This window comes from Ostrea edulis, chromosome 6 (genome assembly GCF_947568905.1).
Source record: "Ostrea edulis chromosome 6, xbOstEdul1.1, whole genome shotgun sequence".
NCBI lineage: Eukaryota > Metazoa > Mollusca > Bivalvia > Ostreida > Ostreidae > Ostrea > Ostrea edulis.
The window spans coordinates 32990787-33009745 of record NC_079169.1 but is presented as its reverse complement, the minus strand read 5'-3'; the positions used below and the strand labels follow the sequence as shown (position 1 = coordinate 33009745).

General features: G+C 35.2%; 2 protein-coding genes across 3 annotated transcripts in view; one reads left to right on the top strand and one right to left on the bottom strand.

Moving 5' to 3' along the window:
- The window catches only part of LOC125646923 (uncharacterized), a 60990-nt gene that overhangs the window by 30460 nt on the left and 11571 nt on the right, over positions 1–18959 (bottom strand). The window contains exons 4-6 of the mRNA XM_048873586.2: positions 3760–3868; positions 1454–1581; positions 660–821 (exon numbers count right to left, since the gene is read on the bottom strand). Of these exons, the coding sequence (XP_048729543.2) occupies positions 660–821; positions 1454–1581; positions 3760–3868 (399 nt within the window). The remainder of the gene's footprint in view (positions 1–659; positions 822–1453; positions 1582–3759; positions 3869–18959) is intronic.
- Positions 5169–8978, top strand: LOC125646924 (uncharacterized). 2 transcript variants are annotated; one of them, XM_048873587.2, is made up of 3 exons: positions 5171–5429; positions 7421–7553; positions 7819–8978. In XM_048873587.2, exons 1-3 carry the CDS (start codon positions 5421–5423, stop codon positions 8571–8573), a joined length of 897 nt encoding a protein of 298 aa, XP_048729544.2. In that variant the 5' UTR covers positions 5171–5420; the 3' UTR covers positions 8574–8978. The 2 variants fall into 2 exon arrangements, with proteins under 2 accessions (XP_055995328.1, XP_048729544.2); XM_056139353.1 differs by lacking the exon at positions 7421–7553 and having other exon boundaries at positions 5169–5429.

The following is an 18959-nucleotide window of genomic DNA, read 5'->3' as shown; positions in this document are numbered from 1 at the left end:
CCATTGTTTTCCAGCATGCAGCTGTGCTCTGACGTAGATGATACGCATTGTTGTTGTTGACTGGGTCACTGTTATACTGCAGAAGTTTATGGATTCATATTATAATTGATGGATAAGGTTATGGAGCAAAATGAATTGAAATCAAATTTAATAAGAATGCATTAAGAAAAAGGGGAAAAACCACTCCCACAAAATATCTCCAGCTTCTCCAACTTCTGAACTTACCCAAAAGCACTGTATATTTCAAAATTAAAAAAAAAAAATTAAAAAAGAAACATCTCCCTACTGAAGATAGCTACATCTTAATGGTTTTGAGATTCGTTATATACATCAAAATGACAAACCCTTTGTCACATTTTCATGTTCACTTCCTTTAACTAAAAAAAAAATGAGTATGTCGACTAAGTGTTTTCCTTCATACGCCGTTCCCAGATACACACAGCAATAGCATGTGACCAATCACAAAACGCAATCATGATACTCGATTTTCTGCTGTGGCCTTTATTTTTGTTCACAATTCCCTGCATCAACAGAAAGCTGTGGAACATTGTTAATTTGTTACCCTCATTGAAAGAGAAAATAAGGTACAATTGGGTTTCAAATTAGCTAGCGATTGTCCTTCAAGAAAATCTAATCCGTTTAAATTGTAAAGTTGTTACCCATTGCGAGCCCGCAGTAACAAAGATTTGGCCTCTATAACGTCCTTTCCCAATAGTTGGTATTTGCAGTGCCTGGTTCCAAGTACAGCTGTAACCACATCCCCCGTATGGACAGCGATCCGTAGGTGCACAGTGGACAGTTTCACTTTCACTTTCAGTTCCCTATGATGAATACAAGTATAGTCAATCAAATAACTGTTGTATAATGAAACGGGTACTTGTTTTTCAATAGTTTATCACACAAACTTTATATAATCCAGCATCACACAAACATTATTTTATCCATCATCTCACAAATCTCATATAATCCAACATCCTCGTATAATCTCATATACCCCAACATCTCCCAAAATCTAATATAATACAATATCTCACACACTTCATATATTCCATTATCCTCACATAATCTAACATCACACACACCTCATATAATCCAACATCACACAAACCTTATAATCCAACATCCTCATATAATCTAAAATCTCACATAATCCTACATCTCACAAACCCCATATAATCCTACATCTCACAAACCCCATATAATCCAAGATCTCACAAATCTTGTATAATCCAAAATCTCACAAAATTTACATAATCCAAGATCTCATAAACCCCATATAATCCAAGATCTCACAAACCTCATATAATCCAACATCACAAAAATCTTATTTAACCCAATATCAAATAAATCTCACATAATCCAACATCTCACAAATCTCATATAATCCAACATCTCACAAACCTCATATAATCCAACATCTTATAGATCTTATATAATCCAACATCTCACAAACCTCATATAATCCAACATAGACATAGCCATGTACACAGTCAGAATCGGGTGGTCCGTCCGCGTCTCCCGGGCCCCACATACAGCAGAATACTCACTCAATGTCCAGCCAACTTCCTCCATGAAGTGCTTCTGTTATTGAAACACACACAAACAAAAATAAATGCAGGATGATTGTGCTGTGTACCTATAAAGCTTTACTACATGTTTTATAGAGTACCTGGACATTTACTGAGCCATAACAAACCGCACTGTAAATGCTGGAGACCACTTTTACTCTCTATTGTGACGTCACATCTGGTTAGAAATATCAATAGACGTAAACACTTCGTTTGCTTCTGAAATCTAACCGAACGTGCGCTTCTAGAATTAGAAGTGCATAGAATTTGAAAAAATAGAAATGTTATTGAATCAATATGAGGAAACACGCCTGCCCTGAGTCGTTGCGCAGAAACGAACCTCGCAAGCTTGGTCCACTTTAACGCGTAACGACCTCGGCATATTTCTTATATTCAGTTCATATCTCTTAAGTAAAATATATCCATAACACTATAGCCCTAAAACAAGTTTGTGACTCAGAGACGCACATGTGACAGAAACTTGGATGATGGGGTCGGTAAAAGGAGTGAAAATTACTTAGGCCTGATGGAGGTTCAACAAAAATCAGGAGGAGGTTCAGATCAAAGACGAGATGACGAAGACAGCACATGAATCATCTTACATGCAGTCCATAATTGGAATGAATAAAAATTTCATCAGAAGAAAATGGTGTTTAAAAGATTCTCTTTTAGGATGAATCTGTGGACACCATAGTAACACATCGCCTCCCAGCACTCAACTGATTCTCAGATGGTTTCCATATATAGACAAACGCAATTGTAGACATGGCTTATATGACTTAAAACTTTGTTTTCTGGACAGCGTGGAATTGGGTGTGCAGATAACTAGAAAGGAGGAATGTGCCGTTGGTTTGTTTTGAAGAAACAACAAAGAAGTAGGTACAGTTTCTAAAGTCATTTGGCCCAAAATATCGATGATTTCACTTAGAGCTCAAACCCTGACATTCAAATAAGGAATGGATTAGCAAACCAAAAATCCGCTCAGTTTGATCATCAAAATGGTTTGTGTCATATGACGAGATCTAGAAGTTGGCATAAAATTGCAGAAATGCCATTTTCAATGAAAATATCCACAATTTCAGGTGGTTTTCCTTTCAGAAAACATACAGCGCATGCGTCGAGCAAATTCATATTGAGGTATGTTTTTCATCTTAAAATAATACACAATATATATCATTTTCATTTTGCTCGACAAATGCGCACATCTTTTCCTGAGCAATAATTTGTATGGGATTTGACAGTTTTAAGGCTTATTTTGAAAAAAAGGCGGGAAATGTCTTATTCATGATGTCATAATACTATCCAATTAGGAATATCATTCTCATTTTGTTGACATATTATACCTGGCATATATTTTACTTTCTTAAAACACTGATTAAGGTTAATTCCAGACACATTTTATAGAGAGAAAAAAATTGGGCCTTTTTCTGTATACAATCGTACATGTTAAGAAACAGGATGAAGCTTTCCGGGATCATTTGACAAACTTCGTCAGATTCCGATACCCTGTATCTTGCCTCGGATGTATGACGGTAAGTGATATGTAGTTACGCCTAACATTTACAATGCGGTCGCCTATTTACTCTCCAAGAAAAACTTCCACTTTTAGAAAGTAGTGATTAAAATGTTTATTAAAAAATGAATTTACAGAATGTATCGAGTTTTTCTTAGAAAATTGCTCTCTATTTCGAGAGAAAAAAATTCTCAAAGATAGATAGTTACAAACATTGAGAGTGTTATAAAAACTATGTTAAAAAGGACTGTATTTCGCGGGAGCTGTCAGTAGTTCCAGATGATCAGTGACGATAAACATGTTGTTATACACCACTGCATACATACTATGACAGAAAACATCATACATCGACCAAGTGATCTGAGTGTTTCCAGGATATGGGATGAAGAAACCTCAATAGTGAGGACGAAGAGTATACATCTCAATAGTGATGACGAAGACATTACATCTCAATAGTGAGGACGAGGACAATACATCTCAATAGTGAGGACGAGGACAATACATCTCAATAGTGAGGACGAGGACAATACATCTCAATAGTGAGGACGAGGACAATACATCTCAATAGTGAGGACGAAGGGAGAGTTCTATTACTCCATTGTCATACCAAGAAGAACTATATATATATATATATATATATATATATATATATATATATATATGAATCAAACATTTCACCTTTGCCAGGTAAGTGAACTGTGTCATCAGGTCGTTGATCAATAGTATGCAGGACTTGGGTGATCTGTCTGCGATGTCACTTAACCCCACCACGGTACAGAATACCATACTAAAAATATAAATAACAGAAATATTAATAACGGTACAGAATATCATAATGTAATAGAAATATTAATAACTGTACAGAATATCATAATGTAACAGTAATATTTTAAAAACTGTACAGAATATCGTAATGTAATGGTAATATTAATAACTGTACAGAATATCATAATGTAACAGTAATATTAATAACTGTACAGAATATCATAATGTAACAGTAATATTAATAACTGTACAGAATATCATAATGTAACAGTAATATTAATAACTGTACAGAATATCATAATGTAATAGAAATATTAATAACTGTACAGAATATCATAATGTAATAGAAATATTAATAACTGTACAGAATATCATAATGTAACAGTAATATTAATAACTGTACAGAATATCATAATTTATTATATACCCATCAATGTATCGTTCTTTGATACTGTGGATTTCACAGCGTGTGATCCGGTTTTCCGGATCACCACACTGTGGTTTTTGATTCCGTATCAGTATCCTCTGAAACTGATGCCGTCACAATGACGTCACAATGCAACAACGCAACGTTATTTGTGGAAAATGTTGACCGCGTCACAAACGAACCTGCGTATACAAAACATAATTTCATGGTATGTCTGTGTTTTTGATCATTTGGATTACATTTATTATCTTATAAATGTGGATTTAAAATGCACAAGGGGGTATATAATAAATTTATCATTACTACAGTAACTTGATCCGAAGAGTTGGATCACGTCTCGTTGACAGGCGCGGATCATCAGATCAAACTCGACGCTTCGCGTCTCGTGTGATCTGATGATCCGCGCCTGTCAACTCGACGTGATCCGACTCTTCGGATCAAGTTACTGTAGTAATAATATATATGTAACAGTAATATTAATAACTGTACAGAATATCATAATGTAACAGTAATATTAATAGCTGTACAGAATATCATAATGTAACAGTAATATTAATAACTGTACAGAATATCATAATGCGATAGAAATATTAATGATACATTATATCAAACTATGAATAGAAATACGAATATCACTGTTTTATATTGATAACACTGTTTTATATTGATAGCACTGCTTTATATTGATAGCACTGCTTTATGGTAAAGGAGAAGGCAACCCAAATTATTATACCTCAGTATGAGAATTCTATGCAACGCGTAATCTGATTGGTCTAGACGGTCACGTGCCAGGGATGACAAAACTTCATATCTCCCTCTCAAACATCATATCTCCCTATCATATTTACCCCTTGGGCAGCCTCGTGCATTTTCCATTTAACGTCAAGGTAGACGAAGTGTTTTGTGACGTCACAATACTGTTTATTCACCCCGCGGCCATTTTGAAATGAAACCGAGGCGCGGACTACAAACATCACGGTAGCAAACACAAACATCATGGTCAAGAAAACGATTTGGGCGAAGAATATCCAGTGTCTACCTTCATTAACACAGGATCTCATTGATGACTGGGCAAGCAACACGGCAAAAAGTCCTCGCTCAAAGCAGATAAAAGGATATAGTAACTTCGTCGAGGGATACATTCACGATGTCGAAGGTAAAACTTCGAGTTCATAAGCTGTTATTGTAATGCTAGACTTGATAACGTGTGTGTTTACGACGCTATTCATCCTACCTAAGTACAACATATCATGATTCTTTTGGTTCGTTATATTTTTTGTAGACTTAGAAATGTGTCATATTGATGTATTAAATTAATATATATTTCAATTAGACATATATCGAAATAAACAGGTTTGCGCACGTGTACAAGATACATGTGTTTATGCAATATCAGCTGTTGCAGTTTAATCTGCACAAGTGTTGATCGTTTAAAAACATGCATTTAGGCCGCCGCCAATCATTAGTTTTCTTCTCTCGATCAGAACTTGGCGAAATAAAGTTTGCATACATACTTTTGTTTGCATAGACTAAATCAGTCAGCTGTTTTATTTTTACTTTTATTTCACTTCAGTACAGGCAGTTGATAGTAGTTTTGACACAGTTTGTGTTAGAGCAAGGTCCTATCCTTCTATGAGGAAAAATGAAACTCCGTATAGACTTATGGTTTGATGATGAGTCTTTTGTTTGGTTTTCAATTATTATTCATGTTGACAATGTGAGTTTCTTCTGATTTATTGAATATTACATAAGTAAACAATTTGTTTCTTTTCGTTTCTGTTGCATGCATGGCTATCTTCAGTATAATGACAATAATTATTAGCTGTTAAAACGATTATGGATGTTCTTTAAAGGACATGGACACGATTTGTTTTCCCATTTTTAATGTCTACAATGCTTAACTAAGGTATTTCGAATGGTCAGCAAAAAAATTTAAAGTCAGTTATTGAATTACAAGCAAGGTGAAGATAACGAACAGTGATCAATCTCATAACTCCTATAAGCAATACAAAATAGATAGTTGGGCAAACACGGACTCCTGGACACACCAGAGGTGGGATATACAAGTGAGATACATCACTCACAATTCTTTGTTACATGTATGTAAACAAAGCACATGCCGTGATATTGTTTACATATAGATTGTTTTATAGAAAATATATACATTCATATAGATTGCTTTTATGGAAAATATTTTTTTAACATTTTAATGAGATGGGACAAGCATGGGGACATTATAAACTGTTTAATTGTGTTTAAAACTATTTTGTTAATTGAAATATCTGCTTTCAACAAAAATTTTACTACTATATTTAACCTATGTAAACTAAAACGTCACATGAGCCTTGTTAGCATAACAAAGAATTGTGAGCTCTGTATCTCTCTTGTAACTCTACAACTGAAATTCAAAATGTTCATGTTTATTAGAAATACCTTTATTAAACATTAAAAATGGAAAAATAAATTTCCAGCTCAAATCATGTCCATGCCCTTTTAATTCAGGTTGAGAAAAATACCACACACTATGTAACGCGGTTTTTGTAGTTCACCCGAGTAAACTCAGATTACCTGTAGCAATTGGTCCGAGTCCGTTGTGTGTTAACAATCGAACAGTTTTAACTTCTTGATATTACTACCATTCCAATTCTTTTCAAATTTGGTATGAAGCATCTCTTGGACAAGGGGACATACATTGTTAATTTCAGGACCCCTACACCCCTGGGGCCTTAGGGGCTAGGCAAACTGCTAAAAAGTAACAGATTTCCAAAAACAAAAATTATTCTCTAGAACTGCACATGTGTTAGAAAAACTAAATGCATTGTGGTGTAGAGCAGGAAGGCCTCTACCAAAACTGTTACATGTAATTTTATGATACTCTAGATTCTAGATTTTGTAACCCTTGGGACTAGTGATACTTTTTACTAATATACTCAGGTGACTCATAAGGCCTGTGGGGTTCTTGTTTAATTAAGAAAATCTTATATACAGGTACATTTAATCATGTAATCTAAAATCTGTTTTAAGAAAATAAATAAAATTTTATGAAATCTTAAATGGTTTTTGTTTAAAAGTCAAATACTGTAAAATATATACATGTATACCTAATCATATATGTGCGATTTGTAATATGTAAATAAACATTGGCAGGTCAAGTTCTCGATGGATTCACCTGGTGTGGTCTTATCATCTCAATGTGACTGTAAAGCTGGGAATGGTCATTGCAGTCATTGTGTTGGACTATTATACATATTATGTCATTTCCAAAAGCTTGGTCTGAAAGGTAGAGTAGAAATGGAATTTAATATATATTTCATTTCACTTCTATAAAATTGTATAGTTTGTAATCAGCTTTGCTCATTCAATACACCTAAATATCACAATCACTTTATCTCTTCGGTGGAAATTTTTAGGAGTACCATGTTTATCAACATATTTAAGTTGTGTATGCATTGTAGGTTATTATTTTAGAGTATAAATGTTCCCCCAGGCCCTACAAAAAACTCATTTTACATACCATATATTAAATATATGATAAAATTTTACAGCTGTTCCACCCATTCAAAGCAAGACATCCGTGCCTCAGCACTGGAACATTCCACAGAGGACTGAAGGGTTAGCCACAAAACAAGTTGACAACATTGAAATATATAAAGTGAATCCGAAGATAAGTCAACCCAAGAGGAAAAGAAAAATAAGTGAAGGCATTCTTCCCAATGTGTATTGCCCTGTAAAAAAAACAATCCCAAGCAATGAATTGAAAGACACTTTAATCAAGCAACTTACAGCGATCGGTAGTGATGCCCAAATTTTAAAAGTTTTTGGCACTGATGAAGAAAATTGTGGAACTGTTCCCTCTCAATTTGGTCCAGTGCCTGTTGGATCTCCCCTTTCCTACCAGCAGAAGATTTCTAAGTCAGATGGTGACCTTATTATCAACAACCCTGATCAACAGACTTTTCCTGATTGTGAATTACCCAACCTTATTTCAGAATATAGTACTGTTTTGAACTATGCAGATTTTCATGTATTTATGGGACTCCACATTAATCATGATTTTTCTATAGAATTCGAAAAACAAACAAATGAACAAAGTTATAACAAGACATGGCATGATGTCCGTAGAAATCGTATAACATCTTCCATATTTAAAGATATTTGTAGTAGAAAATCTGACTTTGAAAGCCTTGCTACAAGAATACTACAGACCAAAAACATTCAAACTGCTGCCATGAAATATGGACTTGAACATGAACCTGAAGCTGCAAAGTTGTACTTCGAAATCACAATGAATAATGTGTAGAAGTGCGGTTTTGTACTTAATCCGACTGCACCTCATCTTGGGACATCTCCTGACCGAAAAGTCTATGACCCTACAAGCATACCTCAGGCCTTCTTGAAATTAAGTGTCCCGACAAGGATTCATTTTGTAGATTGTAAATATCTAGTGAAGAACAAAATTAATGGAACATACAAACTGAAATCAAGTCACAGTTACTTTTACCAAGTAATGGGCCAAATGGCACTGACAGGCTTAACGTGGTGCGATTTCTTTGTCAATTGCCGTCAGGACTATCACAAGGAGAGAATTCATTTTGACAGTGATAAATGGGCTGACATGAAAATTTCTCTTGATAAATTTTATTTCGAGTTTCTACTACTAGCAATTTGTAAAAATTGTCCAAATTAAAATAACTTCAAAAATTAAGGTATTGTCATTTAATTTTTCATTCTACCATATTGAAAGTTTCAAAGAAAAAATGCTCTCAGAGTTTTAAAACTTTTATTACACAATGCTGTATTAGATGTACAGTACTGTATTAGTTGTACATGAATGTTACATTAATAGCTGAAAGGTATGACACATTTTATTGGCATATGATTGTCACAGGAATACATATACAGTATATTTCTATACAACTCCCTTCCTCTTGTGTATAAAAATGGAACAAGTATTCCAAGAATAACTGATCTGTTTTAATAGAATGTAACTTTGCACAATTTGATACCAACAAATTAATACAAAATAATTCTGAAAGTAAAACATGTTTTGTTGTAAAGACTAAAAATTCTTGCACTGAAAATGTTTATGCAATTGCGAATTTGAAGTTTAAAACAATGGGCCTCGAAAATTTGTTAAAATTGTACAAACAGTCCAAATCTGATTTATTGAAGAAGCCAAGTTCAATGGAATAACTCCATCAAATATATGGTATTCTTTAATTCTACGAATTGCTCTTTCTACCTGTATCCGTAATCGGGCAATTTCATGAGTTTTGCCCACCTCCTCTTGCGAAAACTTCCCTTTATGACCGAGAAATGGAGGAATTACTACAGTGGTATGTTTAGTGTCTAACAAGTCTTGAATAAGAAATCCTTTGTCCACCATGACCTGATCATTTTCTTCAATCAGATCAATGATCCCTGACCTTGCAGTGATATCCTTATCAGATATACAACCTGTGTACAGAGAGCTTACAAATGAAACACTACCAAATGGTGTAATACCTATAAGACTTTTAAACGTTGTATGACTCTTATAATTCGAATATGACCTTTGAGCTTGGTGTCTGTACTTTAATTTCAGTACAATCTAAGATTTAAAGCAGGCAGGCATATTTTGATCTACAATTCTGCGGGAGGGACAAATACATAAACTTCCAAACATTGCATACAAATAATTGGCCCATGTAATAAGTATTCTACTGACAGATGCTTGGGAAATATTGAACCTAACAGCAAGATCTTGTTCGAGAAATACTTGTCTAACTCTACACATAAACATAAAAAACTGATCTATTAGGCTTAGTGACATGCAATCATCTTTGAACGGAGTTGTTTTAATTTTGTCTATGTTGGAAGAATGTCTTTGCATCTGTGTCCAACGTACCATAGTTGTTGCTGTAGGTTGCAATGCAGTGAAAATACTGACAAATGTTTTATAGTCTGTAAAAGTTTATCAATTTTGCATCTAAAGAAAATCTTTGCACACCGAATTTTTCAGCCTTCAGTCCTTCTACTTGACATTGTAAAACATCAATTTCTTTCTGGGCAGCTTCCAATTTACTGTTGGGTGAAGATGGTTCCACAGTATAGTCATGGTCTTTAGATATCATAGGTACCATAGGCTGTGATTCACCTTGAAGAATTGAAGGACTGACACCAGAATCGTTGATATCCATTAGTTCTTCAGAGCAAGTGGCACGCCTGTCAATAAAATTCATAGGCATTGAAGAAATACATAAACAAAACAGCAATATCTTCGTATTACAATTTACATAAAAATTCAGTAAGAGTCAAGTGGTGCTAATTGTAATGGGGATTGTCACAGATGTTCCCCAAACGCCCCACCATTTAAATATGGTTTATGACTTGTGTTCATGAAATTTAAAAACAAGAGGCCCACAAGCCTTATCGGTCACCTGAGTACTAGTGAAAAAGTATCACTACTCCCAAGGGCTATGAAATCTAGAAAAAATATCCTGTTCTGAATATCTAAGCAGAATTCTAATGTTCAGCAACAGTTTAAAACAAGATGTGTTCTTAAAACTTCACTGCCCTCAAAAGTGCACACACCGATGAAAGGCTTTAGTTTACTAGGGTGACCTAAAAATCATAAATACACTAACAGTGTATCGCATCATTAGGGAATTTACAATGAGTCCCAAACCCATACTATAGGTATATTCAGTAGAAAACACTGTAATGGTAATAGAACCTGAGCCTAGGAGTCAATTTAGTAGATCATTCAATGTTCATTATAACCATGCAGGCATTTTGCTTCCTTGATGAGAAGTCAAGACATTTTTTTTAAAATGTGATGCATTCTCAATATATGACCAAATTGACTCCACCCTAGGACAGGAACCTTAAACTTAGGTGGTCAGGAATTTAACAATTTTGATAAAGGGTTCACTACATATTACTCATATTAAATAATGCAAGATTTTAAAAACATTGTATTAATTTTTATGGTTTTGGCCCCAGGGACACAGGGACTATGACAGTCATAACTTTGTTCCCTTTTACCCATAGAAGCTATATACCAATATTGGTTAAAATTGGTTCAGACATTCAACATGTTAAATTCCATCATTTCATTTTATTAGCATTAGAGAAATAGGTTTAAATAATATTTCTGGAAAACTGGTGGACTGGTCACTGGTAAATTTAGGAAATAGTAATTACGAAGTTAGTGTATGAAAAATACAATGTGCGTTCATGCATTTTTGTTCTGCACATCTATTATAGATGATATACTATCATCCTAAAAATGTTTAATATATTGATCCCTTGAGTAGTTTCTGAAGACACTCTCAGCCAGAAAGTATCAGAGAATAATAATAAGAAAAAACCGAGTAAAAACAAAATGTTTCCTAACTTTATAATATTTGTTAATATTAACAAGTGTCCTTTATTTCATTAGGTTGATTGAAAAGTTTAAAATCAAGGCAGCAGGTATTAACTTTTAGAGGCTAAATCATTAAATTCTATTACTATCATAGTATGATACAATGAAAGTGCCCCGAAATTGTCTTCTCGCGACGAAAGGTGTCCTTTGAACATATGATTTGTGTGCCCTCTCTAGATACTAGATTTAACACTGATTTATACTTGTTTTTCTTATTAATTTGTATAAAACAAATTTCCCAATTTCAATCAAATATCGTTATTTTTCCCAAACTTGAAGGCCCTGGCCCCTGGATTCAAGGGATAAAAAAATCCCTGAATAATCAAATGCTGATACAACTGTAAATATATCTCTCATGATTTGCGATTGCATACAATATTGTCATCTAACTTTTTTTGTGTGAGAGAAAACACATATACAGTACGGCCAGCGCGGATCCCGTATTAGACCGCGCTCCCCCTTAATCCTTCCCGTGCTATCCCGCCGAAGGATTTCATCGCGGGGCAAAGTTACACCGCCGCGGTGTGAAGTACCGTTGCTTACCAGTTAGGGCTATCTACCTGTACAATTGTTATTTTATTCGTCGGCAGAAAATGATTAGGGCTTGATTATCGTCAGCTTTCTGGCATTACCATACCGGCATATTAAATAAATCTTAGAAAAGAAGATATACCGCGGTAGCTTAATCCCGCGGGGGGAGCGCGGAAAATACGGGATCCGCGCTGGCCGTACTGTAAGTACATATAAGTACACTTGACTTGGATATCAACAATATATCACCACTATCATCACGTTTTCAATTCGGTTATAAATCATCATATTTTAGATTTCACTGTCACATCACGCAGCATATAGATATATACACAAACTTGTACATGTATATCAGAAATACTGGATAAAGGGGGTAAACATGATAAATAAAACTTAATTGTAATCAAAATAAAATAACATACATCAGAGATTTTCGAGGTGGACGTCTAGTAGGTGTACTTTTTGTCCAATCAAATAATGATGGCACCGCAGTAGTTGACAGCATCCTTTTCCCTGTCAGTGTCTTTCTGATTTCTGAGGGATGAAAATGCTCAGAGCACACTCTTGTGGCATCAGATATCTTAAGAAATAAGAAATAGAACCATCTGAACCACGGTTAATATATCTATATACTAAATAGAGCTAATGCAGTAAGCACCGTGTGTTTTAATAGTCAATTTTTTTTATATCAAAAGTGAAAGTGCAATTTGTAAACATGTTGATGTACGTACATAGATTCAGGTCTGAAGACATAGAACATTTATATAACCGTATCCATTTACTTCCATAATATTTTAAAAGAACTAAATTTCAAACTTTTATCATTTTAAAAATCAACAGTTCTTAACTAGAAAAACAAAAGACAAACGACAGTCACCACAACGTGTATACAACAGTCACCACAACCTGTATACGACAGTCACCACAACGTGTATACGACGTTGTCGTCAGCTTAGTTCATTTACCTACCCTAAACTTTGGTCCCAAATCCCTTCTTATTTTGAAGATCCATTGTTTTCGCCTTCTTGTGTCCACTGGGAACTTGTGGAAGGATAAACGCTGTTTCTTGTCGTACCGAGTCATTATATGGGGCTGTCGCTGTCTCTGAAGACGCCATTTTTTTGTGTTTAGTATCCCGAACCTCGTTTTAAATTGACATGCGCGAAAGCCGTGAATAAAGGAGTATAAGTCCGAGTCATTCTACTTTCATAGTTCGTAAGGCATAAAATATTCGGGTCTCTGATACACAGTTTGAAAATCGTCTGGTTTTGGTTGATACAAAAACAAGCAAGTAAATCAGCATTCAAGGAGAATGGAAATACAAAAACTGGTTATCATATCACTGTATTTCGTTGTTTGTACCTTCTACCGTAATACGTTGACGGCACGGTCTTACCGTTAGGGCAATCTCAGCTAGGCCTACAAACAATGCATAGATGAGCGGACTCCAATTTCAAATGCACTTTTGTAGTTTTGCTTTGTTTCGGTATAATAAACAATTTATTGCATGAATGTTTGGGAGATATGAAGATTTATTCACCCAAAAAAATCATATTCCCCTCGGGCGTTGCCCTCGGGGAATATGATTTTTCTTGAGTGAATAAATCTTCATACCTCCCTCATTATCATGCAATAAATGTATGATATTTTACAGGATAAATGATAGGATTAATTATATGATAAAAATTTGTCATACCTTTTTGTTGATACATGTATACGGCCTAGATAAGCTTCAGTACTAATTTGAAAACGTTAAAAATTTAAATTCCCGCTATCTATAGAGGCTGCCATGATGTAGAACTCTTGTATTCAAGATCACAAAAATCAATAATTTTGACGTCACATCGTCTGTTCCAGTTTTGATGAGATTCTAAAATCATCAAAGATGTGCATGTGGTAGATTTTACGAATAATTAGGTTGATGCCTTTCTGTCAAGCTGTTAATTACACTATTAATGCGAAGGGGAGAAGTGAAAAAACGTTGTTTTTTTTTTCTTTTCTCCGAAATTCCTAACCCAACCAAGTCATTTGAAAAGAAAAGACTATGTAAACTGTGGATTCATCATTTACGTAATGACAAGTTCAGGTTCGAGACATTTGTGTGAAGAAACGTGTACCATCTGCCTCGTCTGCGACTCCACTGAACGTCTTCATTTCTTCTTGCAAAAGAACGGGCTCAATTTTATACGGCTCCAAATTTAACTGTTCATGACTTGTCATGTTTACAGTGCTGCTGATGAAATAAACCGGAACCGACGGTGTGACGTCATATATTAAACTTCAATAACCGCTCTCTTAGCGGCGGGTAATTTAGAATATATGATGGATTAATAATGATTTAATCGTTAAGCAAGGATTTTTATTGTTAAAGACTGACATTTACGATATCAGTAAGTAATTCTTTATTCGTAAAAGCAACAATGTGGTTAGGGTTGCCTTTCCCTTTAAACTAATTACACTGTTTATATTAATAACACTGTCCATAAGTATGGTCTCATTTTATGTAAATAACACTGCTCTATCTTAATAACACTACGTTAACTAATAACACTGTTTATATCAATAAAACTCACATATCATAAACAGACCAGACGAAGACACATGACAAATGGGCCGCCAATAGATACACCAAACATTTTTGGCAGAGAGTTAGCTCAATTCTCTGATTTCATTTTGTATTTATGGCATTGATCACTGTTCGTTAAATTAGCCATTTCATTAAAACTGTATGAACATAAAGTTGATAATATTGCTGACCGTTATTAATCCATTTCTTATACCCAGTTTATAACATTTAGATTGTACGGCCCGTTGGGATCCGGGTTAGAATAGGTCCTCAGTATCCATTTGTGTGTCGTAACTAAGAGGCGACTTAATGAGGCCCGTGGAAATCCGGGCTAGAATAGGTCTTCGGCACCCCCTTGCGTGTTGTAAGAGGAGACTTACGGATCATGAGACCGGTAAAACTGCAGCACCGTGTCACAGCAGGTGTGGCACGATAAAGATCCCTCCCTGCTCAAAGGCCCTGAGCGCCGAGCATAGGCCTAAATTTTGGAGCCCTTCACCGGCAGGGGTGACGTCTCCATATGAGTGAAAGACTCTCGAGCAGGACGTACAACTACAACTAACTAATTAATCAATCATTCAATAATTTAAATTGCACTACTAAGCGGTTTAATCCGGCAAAAATTAACCTGAGCAGTAGCATTCTAAAACTACCTTTAAATTTTACACTGCACCGCGAATACGTCATTCGTCCTGTCATATTGGTTGTTCACATTATCAGAATAAGTTGTTTTTGTCTATATTACCATCTTGTCATTAAAAGAATTTCGTTTATACCATTTTGATTATCTTTATTTACCTTTCGTGATTGATACTGAACTGAAAGATAACGGTTCTAAATGGATGGCAGTTCCAGAATATCATTTTTCGAGAAAATACTGTGAAGCTCTGAATGCATCAACGAAAGGGTGGGCAGCACTGAAATTCCTAGTCAAGTTGAAAAAGAAAAGCATAGAGGCTGTATGTTTACCATCCGTATCTCAGAGCGATTTTGAAAGCAAGTTTTCAAAGACGATCAATCTTTGACCTTGTATTCTTCTGACGCTCCTCAAGGTCATACTCCAGTGAAAGTGTTGGGGGATGGTAATTGTTTTTACTGCTCAATTTCCCTTTCAATATTTGGATGTGAAAATCACCATGTTGAAATGCGAGTTAGAACTTTAATTGAACTGGTTCATAATGAGAAATGGTATTTGAACGCTGAAATTTTAGGCAAAATGTCGGAAAGTGCATTCTTGATCATCATCATCATCATCATAATGATGCCATATTTTTATGAGACTTCGCTTTCAGATGAATGCAGAGTAACTAACTGTTAATACAACAAAATCTCTGCAGAATGAAATTCTTAAAACTGCAAAGTTAGACGAGTATTCCTCATTGCTGCACATTTATGCTGTTTGCAATGCAATTTGTAGGCCCATCCGAAGCATTTTCCCAGAGATAAATGCTGCTATCAGCAGAGACTGCCATAATCAGCTGATAAAGCCGTTCAAGGGCTACGACGTGTCTTCGAATGAAATATGTGTGATGTGGACTCCTACATCCATTGTGGTACGACAGAATTGTTCTTCTAACCACTTTGTTCTCTGCGTTCCATCAGATGTTCTTACCGAGCGTTCAAGAAACCCTAGCAGCTCTGATTTGGAAAGTGTTTATGAAGCAGAGCTTCAGTATACGCTCGAAAAGCCTTCTACATTCAGAATGGGTAATGGAGATCTAAAAAGTGAGAAGTCTGAGCTTGAAGATAGTCCAAGTAATACTCCAATGTCCAAAAAGTAAAAACTGGACAAGGACGGTACAGAAAACTTGGAACATTCTGTCAAATGGCCTCCACCTGATATAAAAGAGTCTCCTTTCCAACCCACCAATTTCAAATTTCCTTTATCAAGTTTAGGGGGTCAGATAAAGTCTTTTCAGGGATCTTGATGTGAGAAATGGAGATGGCCCCACTATGATGTGTCCTTAGATGCAGCATTTTGTTTCTGCTGTATAACATCTTACAAGGGTGGTATGTTGTCCAATCATAATAAGGAGAGGCATTTTTGTCAACGGGATTCCGTAATTGGAAGAAAGCCTCAATGCGCTTCGGAAAACATGCCAACAGCAAGTGTCATAGAGAAGTAGTCGAGAGATCGTTTACACTTCCAAAAGTATTGAAGGATGTCGGCGAATCTCTCAGTAAACAACACTAGGAACAGAAAAAAGACAACAGAGATTGTTTCTTAAAAATACTTGGGAATTTAAGATATCTAGCAAAACAAAATATTCCAATCAGGGAGAAACAGTAGAGTTCGTCTAATTTTCACGAGTTGGTTAAACTGCAGACAGAGAGTGGGCCAGTTTTGCAGGCATGGATTCAGAGAAAAACTGACAAATATGTTTCAGTACAAGTTCAAAACGACGCACTTAAAGTAATGGCCAATCAAGTTCTTAGAAATGTTATGAAACATTTAGAGAATGTCAAATTTCTAACCATAATGGCTGATGAGACTACTGACATTTCTAATAGAGAAAAACTCGTTATTTGCCTCCGATACATCGATGACCAGTTTGTGCCACTTGTCTGCCACACAAAAGAGGTATAGCGCACTTGGTATGCAATTTCGCCTACATAAATACCTTTTTCTTGCATATCATTTTTTTACAAATATTCTGCTATACAATGTCAGTTTATACTTGTGTTTACCCAAATTACTTAATAAAGATATCGATATGTTGATAGTATATTTATTTGACAAGCATAAACATCACCGTGATTATATGGAGTATATAGTAGATGTAACGTAATGGGCATAAAAAATTGCAAACTGTTGCAAAAGGCCACCTTAAACCAGAAATAAAACACTGAAGTTGTTTTACCTGCTTTAGGCTGCTTATGACTGTATACAAGTCCGTTTGAGGAAATTTGGTTTAAGGTGGCCCTCTTGTTGAAAATGGATAAAATATGAAAAAATCGTTCTCAAAATTTACCTTGAGATTTAGCAGCCTGTCAAAAGTTAAACCTTTAAACTTATAAGCCTGGGTGGCCTAGTGGTTTAGGTGCTCGGTAATCTTACAATTAAACCATACATTCCCCGAGTTCAAGTCCAGTATTTTTCCAATAAATTTTTTTTTTTTTTTTTTTTGCTATTCATTTTTTTGGGTCGTTTTCTTGAGGGGGGAGTGTTAAATGTAATACTTATATTATAACAAATATTAGTCATTTTCATCATAACTTCTAATATTTGCAAGTTACGACTTAAAGAAAGGGAATTTATTCGGAGATCATTGTAGTTCCGCTTGTTTACACTAACATGTTCCTGTGTGCACAGGAATTTCAAACCGTAATGTGGCTGACGAAAAGCTAAACAAATACTACAAGAAAAAGGACACAAATGCACAGCATGTAATAAATAAAAATAAGTCAAGGGAGGAAAAGAACTGTTATACAGTTTGACTTCTCAAAAAAAAAAAAAAAAACTCATGTAGCAACTGTCATATGATATTTAGGCAAAGATAAACACTCGAATTATCAACCAAAGGCAAATGAACTGATGGCATATATTAAAGGCGCTGCAGTCATGTCAGAACAGTGAGTAAAGTAATGCCCTATGTAAAAGGGTGACATTGTGTAATATGAATGCACAGGTCTATGAAAATATTGTACTGTTCATCATTCCCAATAGGGAAATGGTTTATTAAGTAAAGAACGACTCATATAAATGTCAGTAATGCTAAACTGCGGCAGTTATTTATCTTGGTTAACGAAACATAAAAAAACGTTGGCCTTATATTTAAATATAACACGCCAGTCTATTATTGGAAACCGGTGTTTTCCATTTAGATTTCTGAGTCGGCCGTATCGTCAGCAAATGCGCTATACCTCTTTTTGTTGGCTTTTATGAAGTCGACGACATTAAAGCCGATACAATCGTTTCTGCAATCACTGATACCTTGACCAGGTTCAATAATCCTTTTAATAAATTACGGGGTCAGTGTTATGATATGGCTGCCTCAATGGCAGGGTCAAAAAGTGGAGTTGCAATGCAAATTTTAGAGAAAGAGAACAGAGCTCTTTATTATGCTCTAAACGTGGCATGCTCTGATACTGTTAAATCACCTACAGTTATGAGAGATGACCTTAAAGTAACGCGTGAAATAACAAAATTGATCAAAGAGTCGCCAAGAAGAGAAGCAATT

What these genes read in the sequence shown, in the direction of transcription:
- LOC125646924 (XM_056139353.1), top strand. Translation starts at nt 5,270, where the DNA reads ATGGTCAAGAAAACGATTTGGGCGAAGAATATCCAGTGTCTACCTTCA. An exon ending in ATACATTCACGATGTCGAAG is followed by an intron (nt 5,430 to 7,818) that starts GTAAAACTTCGA and finishes AAAATTTTACAG; the next exon opens with CTGTTCCACCCATTCAAAGC.